Here is a 16,595-nt window from a genome sequence, read left to right on the forward strand (position 1 = left end):
GTGTGTGTGTGTGGTCGGGAGGGGTCCTGTGTGTGTAAGTGAAAGCAATAAAGCACTAGTTCTTATCCAGTTAGATTCAACAATGTTCCCATTAACACAGAGATACCCCGTTTTTCAGTTACTTACATCACATAAAGATGTTCTACTTTCTGAACTTTTGGCAAAAAGCATGACATGGACCAAGGGCAGTAATCTTAGTGAAAGTAGCTGATGCATATTGAGGGCTTACTCTGCCCAGTGAGCTTCACAGGCAGCACCTGGTTGAATTCTTCTGCTCTGAAGTAGAGATGTCATTAGCTGGACTTTAGGAACAAGGAAACCAGCAGAGAGAGGGAGGGTAGCTTGCTCGAGGTTCTACAACTAGTAGCTCATTTCCTTAAATAACACACCAGTTTGCATCCCATGGATAAAACGGGAATCTGCTGATTTTGTTTATGCAAAAAAAAAAAAGAAAATGCAAAGATTTCTCCCTCCCCAATCTCTGCAGGTATCATGGATAGGCCACGTGTTTTGGGGCACTCCACGTGTCCCAGGGATACATACATAGTTTTATGTAGCCCTTTTGTGAGTGTCTTGTTCCTGCACTAGATATCTCAGTGATCCAAATAGCCCCAAACTGTGCTAGTGTGAACTTTTTTACATCAAGTCTTTCCTGAATGAGGAGTCATGAGTTGGGCATGCAGGTCAGTTCTTTTTCCTAGAACCCTAGGGAATTACTGCTTTCTCTTCAAGTTAATAGCATGCCTAACCATTGTCATGACTATCATGCCTTCATGTTTTAGAAGGTAGAATTAGTATATTTAAGTTAGATTTCCAATCTATAACTGTGTTAAACTTGCCTGTTCCCGTTAAGTTAAAAGATAAGTTGTTTCCTTTTTTCCAAGAAGTGCTTTTACTTTTGCTTTTTACATTTTGGTGAGCTGAGTTTGGGTCTTTGACACCAGGGGCCCGACTCTTGGCAGTTATATGTGAATGGAGCCAAAGATAACTTCCCCGAAGCATTTCATGCATTCTGGAAAATTCTTGCTGAGGGCCTGAGAACTGAGGTCAGCATTCCACTTTTATGGAAGCACCAAAGCAACCTAGGTTTTTATTGTCTCCCTTGGGCTCATTTATCTACCCGTCTTTTCTGAACATCTCAGAGCAATTACTGTGGATATGGGATTTTCCTTAATATATTTTTATTTGTCTTTAATAGAGGAAATGCATGCCGAAATCTGTTATGCCGAGTGCCTCCTACAGAAAGCAGCCCTCACGTTTGTGCAGGTAATGAACATTTGGCTTAGAATCAGCGTCGCCCGGGAAGCCTGCCAAGCACGACATAGAAGAAATGTGGCTCATTCTATGTCAGTGCTTCGGTTCTTCTGACTTAGAGTCGTAGTGGAAGATATTTGTTATTACTGATAAACTTTGGCTGAAAGAAGACCCTGGGTTTTTTTTTTTTTCCTACTCAAATGCACTTAAAATTCTGTTTTGAACTTCGCTTTATTGGCAACCACTGCCTTTTGAAGAAGCTGCCTTGCAACTACCTCACCTGATTTCAGGCTGCTGCTCCGTATGAGAACTGTGAGGGTATCCCTCTTCGTGCTTGCTAATGGTGGAGGGCTGCACACGGGAGTGACCGGCTGCAGGAGGCTTCAGCATCCTTGGCTGTTCCCTTCTTGCATCAGATGCTTCAGCAAAGCTTAGTTATGCATGCGTCGAGAGCCAACCTTCCCATGTATACCTCAGATTTTATTTCCCCGCTCTTTGTATTTTCATTCCCCTTTCTTTTATTTCTTATTTTGGAAGGGCAGTTAAAAAAAGTCACTAAACAAAACAATGACTCCTTTTCTCATGGGGCATTTAAATTTCACCTCCAGGAACTGTTACCATCAGTACCTTGCCTGTCATTGTAGCTTCCAGTTCTTCTAACAAATATGGATTTTAACATGGTGGCCACACAGGTGGCGGGGATGGATACAAGTGGGGTAGAAGTGGGGTGGAGATTGTAAGGGGGCAGAAATTCAACTGGAAGATGGAAAATCTTCCTCAATCTCAATGATTTACATTGAACTGAGAGTTGCTTTTCTCTTTTTCTGGAGGGTGACCCCTTAGGTTGGATTCTGGTTAAGTAAAATTAAGTCAATCTGGTGTAGGGCCCTGTTTCCTAAAACCCCACCTATTATGACGGCTGGTTGAAAACAAGTCTTACTGCCTCAGTAAACATAAGGCTAGTCACGGAGGCCCCCAGTTTTTTCTGATGTGTTTTTCAAATGATAATTTGATAATAAAATCATTGATTTGAAAGTTTTTTGTTTTTTATGTCTGGGGGGCTTGTAGTTCAGCATCTGGGAGCTATCCACGGCTCCCCTCTTCCTCATGCCTCTGTGTCCAGCCAGGCTCGTGGTCGTGCTGCTTTTACCTTTTCAAGGTTTATCAGCTCCGTCTCTTCCTCTTTATTCTGACTGTAATTGTTCTAGTGGGGGGCTTGTCAGCTCTTCCCTAGACTGCATGGCAACCCCGGGACCTTCGGTCTGTAGTTTCTCTTCCCTCCAGCTCACTCTCCATTGTGCAAATGTGCACCCTCTCAAAGATGAGAATTTCACCTGGGCATGTCTCTGCTTCAGCATTTAGTAGCCCTCATTGACTATGGCAGTGGTTCTGTATCTGAATATCACACATGGGGAAGGCTTTTTCTAACCAAACTGGTACCTCCCCGCCAGTTCCCTACTCCCCTCTTACCAATGTCCTCAACTGCTACTGGCAGGTATGTTGCATACTTGAGTGGCACAGGGACAGCACAGGTAGCTTTCTTATTCCTTAGTCATTCCCTTTTTTGCAGTAGGTTTCTGCAGCAGTGCTGAGTTATATACACACAGATGGCCAAGCCAAGCACACCAGGGTCTTGAATTCTTCCCTGAGCGTTTTTTTTTTTTTTTTTTTTGCTTGCAAAGTTCATACCTACCTTGCCTTCCTTCCTTCAGCTGGTTACTTCCCAATCTTTTGTGTGTGTGTGTGTACGTGTGTGCTTTAAGCATTGATGCTTCCAGGAGGCTTTTGTGGACCTCTTCACATCCCCGCCCACCTTTGTGCTGTCACGACATCCCCCACATGTCTCCATCCATGCATGTCTTCATCCCTTAGCGAGTTGTGTTGCTTTTGTCTGATTTTGTGTTTGGGTGCCTGCTGTAAAATAGGCATTCAGCAAATGTTTGGTGAATCCTGAAATGAAATATTCTTATTTGAGGCAGATTTGAATCCAATTGAAGAAATTCTTTCCTGGCCAGTATTGGAACTTGTGTAACCATAAGATTCCTTAAAATCAGAACATAAACATTTAAATTGCATAGTGAATTTTACATTTATTGATTCTTTTAATAATTTAAAGATTAAGTATTTAAGTAACTGATGACATTAACAAACTAAAATTAGTTCTTCTTTTGTTTCGGAAGGATGCTCAAGTGCACAGGAAATCAATACCAGAGCATCTTTCTGATATTAACGGACTAGAAAAGCATGGGACTATCTCCATTAGCACCTTCTATTAGAGTAACATCTTCCAAGCAGTTATTATTTTTTAATTTTTATTATTATGTTTTTTTGTGGTACGTGGGCCTCTCACTGCTGTGGCCTCTCCCGTTGCGGAGCATAGGCTCCGGACGTGCAGGCTTAGTGGCCATGGCTCACGGGCCCAGCTGCTCCATGACATGTGGGATCCTCCCGGACCGGGGCATGAACCCGTGACCCCTGCATCGGCAGGCGGACTCTCAACCACTGCGCCACCAGGGAAGCCCTCAAACAGTTATTTGATATGCTTTAATAGGAGACTCTTGGAATCCTAGAATGCTCACCCTAAAAAGGTCATTCATTTAGGCCAGCTGACCCAGTTTTATGGCTGATGACCATCAGGCCAAGAGAAGTGATCTCTTTTCCCCTAAACAGTATTTCATATAAGTGACAACCACTTTAGAATCCAGATCAGTTATCTGTGGTCTGGAAATGTATATGAATGAAATTCACAATGTTAAATAGACTGCCTGCTAAAGTCCCCTCTAAAGAAGAACCATAATCCCATTACTTGGAGTAAGACAGACCGGAAAGTCCTTGGAGCATATCCTTAAAGTCAGCCATTTTGAATTCCATTGAACCCAGAAGAAAGTTGCTCAGTAGTTGATGATGTTTATTGAAGTACATTTGGACTAACCTTTATGGCCCCAAATTGATGAGGATTACTTCCTTACTTCCTTAAAGTAATGCAAGGATTTAAGAAATGTTTCCTTTTTGTTGTCCTCTAACTTGGAAGAAAAATGACCAAAAAGCATTTCAGATGTAAAGCAAGAAGAATGGTTTAATTTAAAAATCATATCCTCAAAAGATAGTGTTTTGTTCTAATCACGCAGCTACACAGCTATGGGGACAGTTTAAGAATCTTTTGCTAAATGATCTAATTATTTAATTGTTTTCAGGATGAAAATATGATCAACTTCATCAAAGGTGGACTCAAAATTAGAACAAGTTACCAAATATATAAGTAAGTTAAAAATTAAGATTTATAAAAAATATTTTAACAGGGTTTGTACCTTTTTGACCACGTTCTTGTGGTTTCTAAGTGATTCTTGTACTATGTACCATTTTGTACTTCAAAGTTCTCAGTCAGTATGACTATGTTTTTTAAAATTTCGTGTTGGTAAAAGTGCACTTGATTTTTGGCTTACTGAGGTGTATTCAATGCCATAGGACAACACAATTTAAGTTTAAATGCAGTTTTAAAAGAAAAATAGCTGTAAAGAAAAGTACTTACATAATTTCTGATTAGATAATCTTAGTTTCTCTCTCCTAAAAACAATTTATAAATTTAAAATGACAGGTATGTACAGGTATGTCTTTGGTCCAGACTCTAGAACATCACTGCTCCAATGAAGTTCTGCAATGATTCAGATGTTCAATTAAACTGGACCATAGTGTCATTCACATCTTCTGTATCCTTACTGATTTTTATCTAGTTGTCCTATCCTTTACTCACAGAGTTAAAAATCTTCAGCTTTGATTCTGGAGTCATCCATTTCTCCCTTTAGTTCTGTCAGTATTTGCTTTGTATATTTAGAACCTCTATTATTGGGCTTATATATATTTTAATTGTTTTATCTTCCTAATGAATTACTCTTTCATCATTATAAAATGTTCCTATGTAACTCCTTATAATATTCCTTGTCTTGAAATCTGTTTTGTCTGATATTAGTAAAGCTACTCATGCTTTTTTATAATTAGTATTTGCATGGCATATATTCCTTTACTTTAAACCTATCTTTGTTTTTGTATGTAATTTGCATTTTTTGTAAACATGCTTAATTTGGTCTTGCTTCTTTACTCAGTGTGACAGTTAATATGTTTGCACTTGTGAGTACCATTTTGCTTTTTTCCTTTGCCTTATTTGTCCCCCCCCTTATTTTTCTGCCTTCTTTTGCTTTAAATAAAAAAAAAAATATGTATATGTATTCCAGTGGAATCCTTCCATTGTTTTCTTAGCTATAGCCCTCTTTAATTTTTTTAAGTGTTTGCTCTAGTGATTATAATAGCCTTCTTAACTTATCATAGTCAACTTAGAGTTAATATTGTACCATTGCACAAGTATAAGAACTTTGCAAAAGTATAGTTTCATTTACCACCTGATACTATTCTTACAATAGTACACGTATGTATATTACACACTCCACAGAGTGGTACCCACCTTTTGCTTTAAACAATTTTATGTCATGGTCTTCACTATTAACCCATATATATTTACCATTTTTGGTGTTCATTCATTCCTGTCTAATTTCAGACTGAAGCATTTCTTTTAAGATTTCTTACAGTGTGTGTCTACTTTCATCAATTCTCACTGTTTCATTTACCTGAAAACACCTTTATTATTTATTTATTTATTTTTTGCGGTACACAGGCCTCTCACTGTTGTGGCCTCTCCCGTTGAGGAGCACAGGCTCTGGACTCGCAGGCTCAGCAGCCATGGCTCACGGGCCCAGCCGTTACGCGGCATGTGGGATCTTCCCGGACTGGGGCACGAACCCGCGTCCCCTGCATCGGCAGGCGGACTCTCAACCACTGTGCCACCAAGGAAGCCCCATCTTTATTTTTTATTTATTTATTTTTTTGTGGTACGCAAGCCTCTCACTGTTGTGGCCTCTCCCGTTGCAGAGCACAGGCTCAGCAGCCATGGCTCACGGGCCTAGCTGCTCCACGGCATGTGGGATCTTCCTGGACCGGGGCACGAACCCGTGTCCCCTGCATCGGCAGGTGGACACTCAACCACTGCGCCACCAGGGAAGCCCACATCTTTATTTTTGAAGGCTGTTTTTGCTCAGTATAGTATTCTCGAGTTACAAGGTGTTCTTTTTCTTTTCTTCTTTTGCCCCTTTAAAACTGTCAATCCGTTGTATTATAACCTCTATTGTTTCTGATCATAAGTCAGCTGTTATTTTAATTATTTTTCCCTCGTCTGTAATTTGTCATTTCTTCTGGCTGCTTTGAAGACTTGTATTTTTTATTCTTAGCACATTGACTGATGTGCTTAAGTATGGCTTTGAGAAATGTGTAGCTATTATTTCTTCAAGTATTTTTTTCTGCTCCATTCTCACTTTTCTCCTTCTGAGACCCCAATTACATGTTAGTCACCTGATTTTGTTCAATAGGTCACTGAGCTGCTGTTCATTTAAAAAAATTGTTTTCTTCAGATTAGACATTATCTCAACATCTGGGCCGTCTTGGGGTCAGTTTCTATTGCCTGCTTTTTCTCCTGACTATATGTCATGTTTTTCTGTTATCAAGTCAATAATTTTTTGATTGTACACTAGATAGTGATACATTGTAGAGACTCTAGGTTCGGTTTTCTTTCTCAGAATAGTGCTGATTCTTGCTCTGGGAAGTATTTGACTTTACTAGACTTAGAGCCTATACTCTTAACTCTTTGGTAGTGGGCAGCATCTGAAATCTTGGTTCCATTACTTCTTCTGTCTTGTCTCTGCTTTTCTTTGGAGTTTCCCCAGTGCTCACATAGATCATGAATTAGCCAAGAATTTGAGAGGAGTTCTAACACTGATTTTGGTGTTTCCCTCCTATGTGGTTCTCTCCTATCTGAAAATTCCCCCATTACCTTATAGGTAATCTGGCAGATTTGAACTCTGTGCTCCTTTTGAAGCCAATAAGACTGGCTTTCTGTGTGAGTTCTAGGCGTCCTGCACCAAGTGTACTAGGGAGTACTTCCAGGTGACTAGCCATATAAACTTAAGGTCCCTTCAAGAGTTGTTCTCTTTTTTCAAATTTCAACCCTTCTCCAGTTTCCCATTACTTTTTTTTTCAGTTTCCAGTGCCTACCAATATATTTTAAATATGCATTTTGCATTTTGTCCAGAGTTTATAATTGTTATCTGTGGGAGGGTTAATCTAATATAAGCCACCCTGCTATTACTGGAAGCAGAATGAAGATTTAGTATTTTAAGAGATGCTTTTACCCAACATGATTTCATAAAATTATATTCCATTCAAAATCCTGGAAGGGAGTGGATTTGGGGAACCTGATATATTGTTTTTACTTTTCCTCTTGAAATATTTTTTAGAAGATATAAAAGAATGTTAAAGAGTTGATTGCTTTTTCAGTCATCAAAACTTAAAAACCAAAGGAATTAAAATAGTCTTGTAATGGCACAGAAATATATATCAGTGGAATGGAACATAGGGCTTAGAAACGTGTGTGTGTGTGTGTGTGCGCGCGCGTGCGCGCATACATGCGTGTGCATGCATGTGTGTGTGCACATCATGCATGCACTTCTGTGTACACACACGTACATTTACCAGCGAATTCAAAGCATACTAAAAACCTAACTAAACTAAACTAAAATCAGTGGGAAAATATGGGTACTTTAATAAATGGTTTTGGGAAAATTGGCTCTTCGTTTTGGAAAAAAGACTGTATAAAAGATACATTCCAGAGAGAAACAGTCAGCTCTACCCACCACCAGTACCTCCCATCAGGAAACTTGCACACGCCTCTTAGATAGCCTCATCCATCAGAGGGCAGACAGCAGAATCAAGAAGAACTACAATCCTGCAGCCTGTGGAACAAAAACTACATTCACAGAAAGATAGACAAGATGAAAAGGCAGAGGGCTATGTACCAGATGAAGGAACAAGATAAAACCCCAGAAAAACAACTAAATGAAGTGGAGATAGGCAACCTTCCAGAAAAAGAATTCAGAATAATGATAGTGAAGATGATCCAGGACCTTGGAAAAAGAATGGAGGCAAAGATCGAGAAGATGCAAGAAATGTTTAACAAAGACCTAAAAGATTTAAAGAACAAACAAACAGAGATGAATAATACAGTAACTAAAATGAAAACTACACTAGAAGGAATCAATAGCAGAATAACTGAGGCAGAAGAATGGATAAGTGACCTAGAAGACAGAATGGTGGAATTCACTGCTGCGGAACAGAATAAAGAAAAAAGAATGAAAAGAAATGAAGACAGCCTAAGAGACCTCTGGGACAACATTAAATGCAACAACATTCTCATTATAGGAGTCCCAGAAGGAGAAGAGAGAAAGGACCAGAGAAAATATTTGAAGAGATTATAGTTGAAACTTCCCTAATGTGGAAAAGGAAATAGCCACCCAAGTCCAGGAAGCACAGAGAGTCCCATACAGGATAAACCCAAGGAGAAACACGCCGAGACACATAATAATCAAATTGGCAAAAATTAAAGACAAAGAAAAATTATTGAAAGCAGCAAGGGAAAAACGACAAATAACATACAAGGGAATTCCCACAAAGTTAACAGCTGATTTCTCAGCAGAAACTCTACAAGCCAGAAGGGAGTGGCATGATATACTTAAAGTGATGAAAGGGAAGAACCTACAACCAAGATTACTCTACCCGGAAAGGATCTCATTCAGATTCGATGGAGAAATGAAAAGCTTTACAGACAAGCAAAAGCTAAGAGAATTCAGCACCACCAAACCAGCTCTACAACAAATGTTAAAGGAACTTCTCTAAGTGGGAAACACAAGAGAAGAAAAGCACCTACAAAAACAAACCCAAAACACTTAAGAAAATGGTCATAGGAAAATACATATCAATAATTACCTTAAACGTGAATGGATTAAATGCTCCAACCAAACGACACAGGCTTGCTGAATGGATACAAAAACAAGACCCATATATACGCTGTCTACGAGAGACCCACTTCAGACCTAGGGACACATACAGACTGAAAGTGAGGGGATGGAAAAAGATATTCCATGCAAATGGAAATCAAAAGAAAGCTGGAGTAGCAATACTCATACCAGATAAAACAGACTTTAAAATAAAGAATGTTACAAGAGACAAGGAAGGATATAGGATCCTATATAGGATCATAAAGGATCATAAAGATTGGGATTGACATATATACACTGATGTGTATAAAATTGATGACTAATAAGAACCTGCTGTATAAAAAAATAAAATAAAATTCAAAAAATAAAAAAATACATTCCATATAGATTTGATATTAAAATATTTTTAGAAGAGTACAACCAAAACATAGGAAAGTCTTTTTATAGTCCTAATAATGATCAAGGGATCAATCCAAGAAGAAGATATAACAATTATAAATATATATGCACCCAACATAGGAGCACCTCAATACATAAGGCAATTGCTAACAGCTCTAAAAGAGGATATTGACAGTGACACAATAATAGTGGTGGACTTTAATACCTCACTTACACTAATGGACAGATCATCCAAACAGAAAATTAATAAGGAAACACAAGCTTTAAATGACACAGTAGACCAGATAGATTTAATTGATATTTATAGGACATTCCATCCCAAAACAGCAGATTACACTTTCTTCTCAAGTGCACATGGAACATTCTCTAGGATAGATCACATCTTGGGTCACAAATCAAGCCTCAGTAAATTTAAGAAAATGGCAATCATATCAAGTATCTTTTCTGACCACAACACTATGAGATTAGAAATGAATAACAGCGAAAAAGAAGAAAAAACCACAAACACATGGAGGCTAAATAATACGTTGCTAAACAACCAAGAGATCACTGAAGAAATGAAAGAGGAAATCAAAAAATACCTAGAGACAAATGACAATGAAAACACGACAATCCAAAACCTATGGGATGCAGCAAAAGCATTTCTAAGAGGGATGTTTATAGCTATACAGGCCTACCTCAAGAAACAAGAAAAATCTCAAATAAACAATCTAACCTTACACCTAAAGGAAGTAGAGAAAGAAGAACAAAAAACCCCCAAAGTTAGCAGAAGGAAAGAAATCATAAAGATCAGAGCAGAAATAAATGAAATAGAAACAAAGAAAACAATAGCAAAGATCAATAAAAGTGAAAGCTGGCTCTTCAAGAAGATAAAATTGATAAACCGTTAGCCAGACTCATCAAGAAAAGAGGGAGAAGACTCAATAAAATTAGCAATGAAAAAGGAGAAGTTACAACAGACACCACAGAAATACAAAGCATCCTAAGAGACTGCTACAAGCAACTCTATGCCAATAAAATGGACAACCTGGAAGAAATGGACAAATTCTTAGAAAGGAATAAGCTTCCAAGGCTGAATCAGGAAGAAATAGAAAATATGAACAGACCAATCACAAATAATGAAATTGAAACTGTGATTAAAAATCTTCCAACAAACAAAAGTCCAGGACCAGATGGCTTCACAGGTGAATTCTATCAAACATTTAGAGAAGAGCTAACACCCATCGTTCTCAAACTCTTCCAAAAAATTACAGAGGAAGGAACACTCCCAAACTCATTCTATGAGTCCACCATCACCCTGATACCAAAACCAACCAAAGGCACTACAAAAAAAATTACAGACCAATATCACTGATGAATATAAATGCAAAAATCCTCAACAGAATACTAGCAAACTGTTCCTTCAGTGAGTCCGAAAGAGAAAAACAAATATCATATATTAACGCATATATGTGGAACCTAGAAAAATGGTACAATTGAACCAGTTTGCAGGGCAGAAATTGAGACACAGATGTAGAGAACACACTTATGGACACCAAGGGGGTAAAGCGGCGGGGGCTTGGGGGTGGTGGTGTGATGAATTGGGCGATTGGGATTGACATATATACACTGATGTGTATAAAATTGATGACTAATAAGAACCTGCTGTATAAAAAAATAAAATAAAATTCAAAAAATAAAAAAATGATACATTCCATATAGATTTGATATTAAAATATTTTTAGAAGAGTACAACCAAAACATAGGAAAGTCTTTTTATAGTCCTAAAGCACAAAGGCCTTTAAACTTTTGATTTATTTAAAAAATTTTCACTTTGAAATGATTCCAGAATTTTTACAAAGAATTATCATATATTCTTCCAATATACAAATGTTAACATCTTATGGAACCACAGTATAATTATTAAAACCAGGAAACGAATATTGATATACTATTATTAACTACTTCATTGACTTTACTCAAGTTTTTCTAATTGTCCCACCAGTGTCCTTATTCTGGTCCAGGATTCACTCCAGGATCCTGGATGTCACATTTAGTTGTTACGTCTCCTTAGTCAGTTTTAATCTGGAAGAGTCCCTCAGTCTTTCTTTGTCTTTCAGGACCTTGACATTTTTGAAGAATACTGGGCAGGTATTTTTTAGACCATTGCTCAAGGTGGACTTATCTAATGTTGCTTAATGATTAAATTCAGATTTTTCTATGGCAAGAATACTATAGAAGTGATGTGGTGTCCTTCTCTGTGTGTCATATCTGTAGATATATGATGTCAATTTCAGAAGCCTTTTAAAGTGTGACATAAAATCAGAAACCATAGAAGACTAACTTGACCAAATAAACATATAAATTTTCATCATGGCAAAAATATCCCGTAATAAAAAATACAAATAGAAATGTGATATAAATGACTCAGGGCAAATGACAGTGTGAGAAACTCATAAGTTGGTGGGGGTCTAAACTGATAGAGTTTTTATGAAGGATGTTCTGGCAGTATATACCAAAATTAAGAATATGCATTACCTTCCATCTCAGAAGTTCTTTTTCTAAGAATTTATCCTATGAACAGTTAGGATGGTATAAATATAGTTATAGTACTTGATATAGGAAAGTACTTGATGAAGGTATAAGAACACTTTAGCAGCATTGTTTGTAATATGGAATATTTTGAAACAACTTGAAAATTTAAGAATAGGAATTTGGTTAAATAAATTATTCCATAGAATGGAATAATACGCACTTGTTAAAGAATAAGGTAGCTTTCATGCATTTTCATGGAAAATTGTCAATATAATCTATTGAAGAATATATACTATGTGATCCCATTTGTGTTTTCTAAAGATTGCATTCTTTGTAAAGCATAAAAACAACTAGAAAATTATGTACCAGGCTGTTAACAGTGACCGTCTCTCTGTGGGATGATTGTGTGGGGACACTTAGGGTTTCTCCATATTATTTGAGCATTTTGTAATAATCATCTATTATCAGCAAATAGAACATTTACACAGAAAATAACTCTGAACATAATATGCATATCCTGCCATCCTGTTGATATTTTGACATTTGAAGTTTTGTGCATGTATATAAGCATATATAATTATCTTTTTATACAGTGAGATTATATGCTTTGTGTCAGTTTGAAATTTCTTTTTTCACTTCATGTCAGAAAATTTTAGATCATTAAGTATTTTTAATTCATCATGGCTTTTAATGGCTCCACAGTATTCCACTATTTGGATATACTACATGTGTATGTATAAATGTATGCATGCATGCAACTATCTTCGTAACCAGTTTCCGGTTGTTGCCTATTTAGTTTGTTTATAAATTTTTATTATAGGTAGTAATACAGTATCTTTCCTTATAGGTTAAGTTTTGTGTGTATCCATGCTATTTCCTTAGAATAAAATTAGATTTGTTGGTTCAAAGGTATGCACGTGTGTAAGATTTCTGATATATATTGCAAAATTATTCTGAAGAATAATTGGATTGGCAAACTTTTTCTTAAAATACCAGACAGTAAGTGTTTAGGCTTGTGGGTTGTAAGATCTGTGTCCCAACTACTCAACTCTATGACCGCAAGTTGTAAGCAGCCATAGACTATAAGTAAATGGGTGTGGCTATGTTCCAATAGGTTGCCAACCTCTTTACTGTAACTACCATTTTACCATAAATAAATGAATGTGTCTATTTGTTCTTACCTTTGCCAGCACTGGTTTTCTATTTAAAAAATTAAAATAATGGTTTTTATCACAAAAGTGGCATATATATTTTGGAAAATAGGAAAATGTGGATGAGCAAATATTAAAATACACACACACACCATATACTTATCACCCAGTAATTATGGCTGTTAACATCTTAGTATATATTCTTTCAGAATATTTTCTACATGTATCTAAAGATATATATATTTTTTAAACGAAAATGAGATCACACTGTATGTACTATTTTTTAACCTGCTTTTTTCAGTTAATGATGTTTACTTTTTCATGTCAACAAGTCTTCATTTCATGTAATACTCAATCCATCTTCAAATTTTGCCTGTTGGCCCCAAATCTCTTTTACTGCTGGAATGTCAGCACCAGGATCCAACCCAAGACTGCCTTCAACATCCAGTGTTTATGTTCATTAAACACATCTTATTCTAGAAGAGTCTCTATATTCATGAGAGTTGTTGAAAAGCGCAACCCATTTGTCCTGCAGGATATGCACAGATTTGTTTGGTGGCTTCCTTGAGTTTTCATTTAGCTTGTTCCTTGTCATAGTCAGCTCAGGCTGCCATAACAAACTATCATACACTGGATGGCATAAGCAACAGAAATTTATTTCTTCACAGTTCTGGAGGATGAAAGTCCAAGATTTGGGTACCAGCATGATCAGGTTCTGGTGAGGACTCTCTTCTTGGCTTGCAGACAGCCACCTTCTCACTGTGTCCTCACATGGCAATGAGAGACCTTCCTCTTATAAGGCCACCAATCTTATCAGAGGAGGACCCCACCCTTATGACCTCATTTATCCTTAATTACTTCCTAAAATCTCTGTCTTCAAATACAGTCACACTGGGTGGGGGGATTAGAGCTTCAACATATGAATTTGGGGGAAATATAGTTCAGTCCATAGCATTCCTGTAGCCCTTTATATTTCCTGTAAACTGGAAATTAGATTCAGGTTAGTTGCATTTGGCTAGAATACATCATAAGTGAAGTTGCATGATTTATAAGTGCATCACACCAGGTGATACATAATATCTGGCTATTTCTTACTACCTTTAAAAAATATATCTGTCGGTTTGATAAGCAATTTCTGGTTATTGCCAATTTTTACATCTTTATCATTGTTTTCATCTGCATTTCTCTGATTAAGTATTTGCCTTTTGAAGATGTGAAGGGAAAGGGAAAAATGCATAGAAAATTAATTAAAGTGAGAAATCAGAAAGATTGGCTTGGATGGAAGAGGGAAAAATAAGAGGACAGTTGCAGGCAATTGTTATCGAGCTTGCTTTCCTCTTTCAATCTTTCCTAGTTGTGAGTTTTATTTTGGTCTATTTGAGACCATGGTGATCATGCTGAAATTCAAGTCTTTTTGTCAGTAGCACCTCAGTTACTCAGTGGAAGGTAGGTTGCTGAAGTGTGCACAACGGCTGAGAGACTGAGCATTCCTAGGAAGTCTCCTCTAACACATTGCTGGGAAACTGTGAGATCACAGTCCTGCGGTCCTTTGGCTCCTGAGTCATGCTTGCTGATATTTGAACCCTCTTTTGCTTTAAGCCCAGAAAGATTGGTGCTGATAAACAGTGTAGAAATGAGTGTGTCGTTATTCCTTAATGATGATTACCCAGTAGAGGGGTGGGATAGGGAGGATGGGAGGGAGGCTTAAGAGGAAGGGGATATGGGGATATATGTATGCATATGGCTGACTCACTTTGTTGTACAACAGAAACTAGCACAGCATTGTGAAGCAATTATACTCCAATAAAGATGTATTAAAAAATAAAATAAAATATCGGCAAACTGAAAAAAGAAAAAAAGTAAACGCAGCACAGCTTCATCCACTTAAAAATTCTCTAGTATTTTGGCTAATGACATTTATCTTATGGTATGTAAATGCAAAATTTGACTTAAAATTAGTTTTCAGTGTCATAGTAAACTTACAGTATAACTGTTTTCTTCAATCCAGAGAATGTCTTTCTATCCTGCACGTAATTCAGAAGAACAAAGTTGAGCAGCAGTTCTTCTATGAGTTTGAAGGTGGCGTCAAGCTTGGAATAGGGGCCTTTAATTTGGTAAGTGATCAGAAAGCAACCAGAATCTTTTGTACAAGAACCTTAGGTTTTCAGTGCCTCTGCTACTGCATTTGAACCTCACCCTGAACCACTACCTGGGTTTGGTTGGCAAGTGGCTACAGTGGGATCAGTTTTCTTGTGCTGTGAACCAGTGGGGGCTTTGGCCAGAATGTGCTGTAAAGTTCTGCACATGCTCAGAATAGTTTTCGATTGTATAATAAGGGAAGCATGCAGCTCTCTGAATGGACTAGTAACATTTTTTGGTAATAAGGAGCTTGAAATTCAGTTCTATTTCCACATCAGAAATATTATTGCTAAAGCAATGGTGGCTCTGAAATTGAAAATAGGTGAGGGAACAATATAGTTTGAGGGATGATGAAGCTCTGGGGTAGATGAAGGGTTTGAGTAGATATCTGTCCAATTGCTATATTATTTAGATATTTTGATATTAAGGTTTGACTGGAATTGGTGAGAAAATTAAGTGGTAAAGGGAATCCCACACATAAGTGTATACACTACTGTGGCCGCTTTGTTCATGAGCCCATTGGTTGATGACAGAGGTGGCTGAGGAGAGAGGCTGGCTAGTGTCCACAAAATGAATCACCCTATCCACTTGATTATTAAAATCTTCCTCTGCTGAGGTCAGCCTTTGGTGAACATTCACATGGGACACAAATATCTTCACATTTTTTGCCCATTCTGAGATGTCTGTCCGTATACCTGTTTCCCAGAGCTCCTTGTCATCAGTTTTCCCATCATGTTCTTTCTAAAGCCCTGACCATCCAACCAAACCACTGGCAACCACCCATGAATCAGTAAATAATTGCATATATGGCCATTTCTCCTTCCAGGCAAAGTGAACAAACAGGGCACTGCTCAAAGTTCTGCCCTGGGAGGACTTCCCTTTATCCTACTCTTTAGGGATGTCCCAGAGAGGGGCTGTAGTGCTGTAGGTGTCTACTTCTGGGTCATGCCTGCATACCTGAAGAATACAACAGACTTTTGCTTTTGGAAAAGGATGCTAAAAGAAACACTTTGGAGGTGGACACTGGGGATTATCTTCTCATCACTTTATCAACCCACATGAAAGGAGCAAGTGTTCTTTAGAGCATTCTGAAAAAGCCAGGTTTTTTGTTTTGTTTTGTTTTTAACTTTTTAGGTGTATTGTCTTAACTAAATGAAATTAAGTCACAAGTAATGATTATACTAGGTGCAGTATGTGGTGATTGAGACGTGTCCAGTGGTTTAAACTTGGTTCTAATTTTTCATATTACTGAATCATTAAAACT

At 37.6% G+C, this 16,595-nt stretch overlaps 1 protein-coding gene across 4 annotated transcripts in view; it reads left to right on the top strand.

Annotated features, from left to right (window-relative positions):
- Window positions 1-16,595, top strand: part of TTC39B (tetratricopeptide repeat domain 39B) — a 136,872-nt gene that overhangs the window by 89,540 nt on the left and 30,737 nt on the right. For all 4 annotated transcript variants that reach the window (XM_079926358.1, XM_079926357.1, XM_079926355.1 and 1 more), the window contains exons 7-9: window positions 1,199-1,266; window positions 4,449-4,513; window positions 15,201-15,306. In XM_079926358.1, the coding sequence (XP_079782484.1) occupies window positions 1,199-1,266; window positions 4,449-4,513; window positions 15,201-15,306 (239 nt within the window). The remainder of the gene's footprint in view (window positions 1-1,198; window positions 1,267-4,448; window positions 4,514-15,200; window positions 15,307-16,595) is intronic.

This window comes from Stenella coeruleoalba (genome assembly GCF_951394435.1).
Source record: "Stenella coeruleoalba genome assembly, chromosome: 7".
NCBI lineage: Eukaryota > Metazoa > Chordata > Mammalia > Artiodactyla > Delphinidae > Stenella > Stenella coeruleoalba.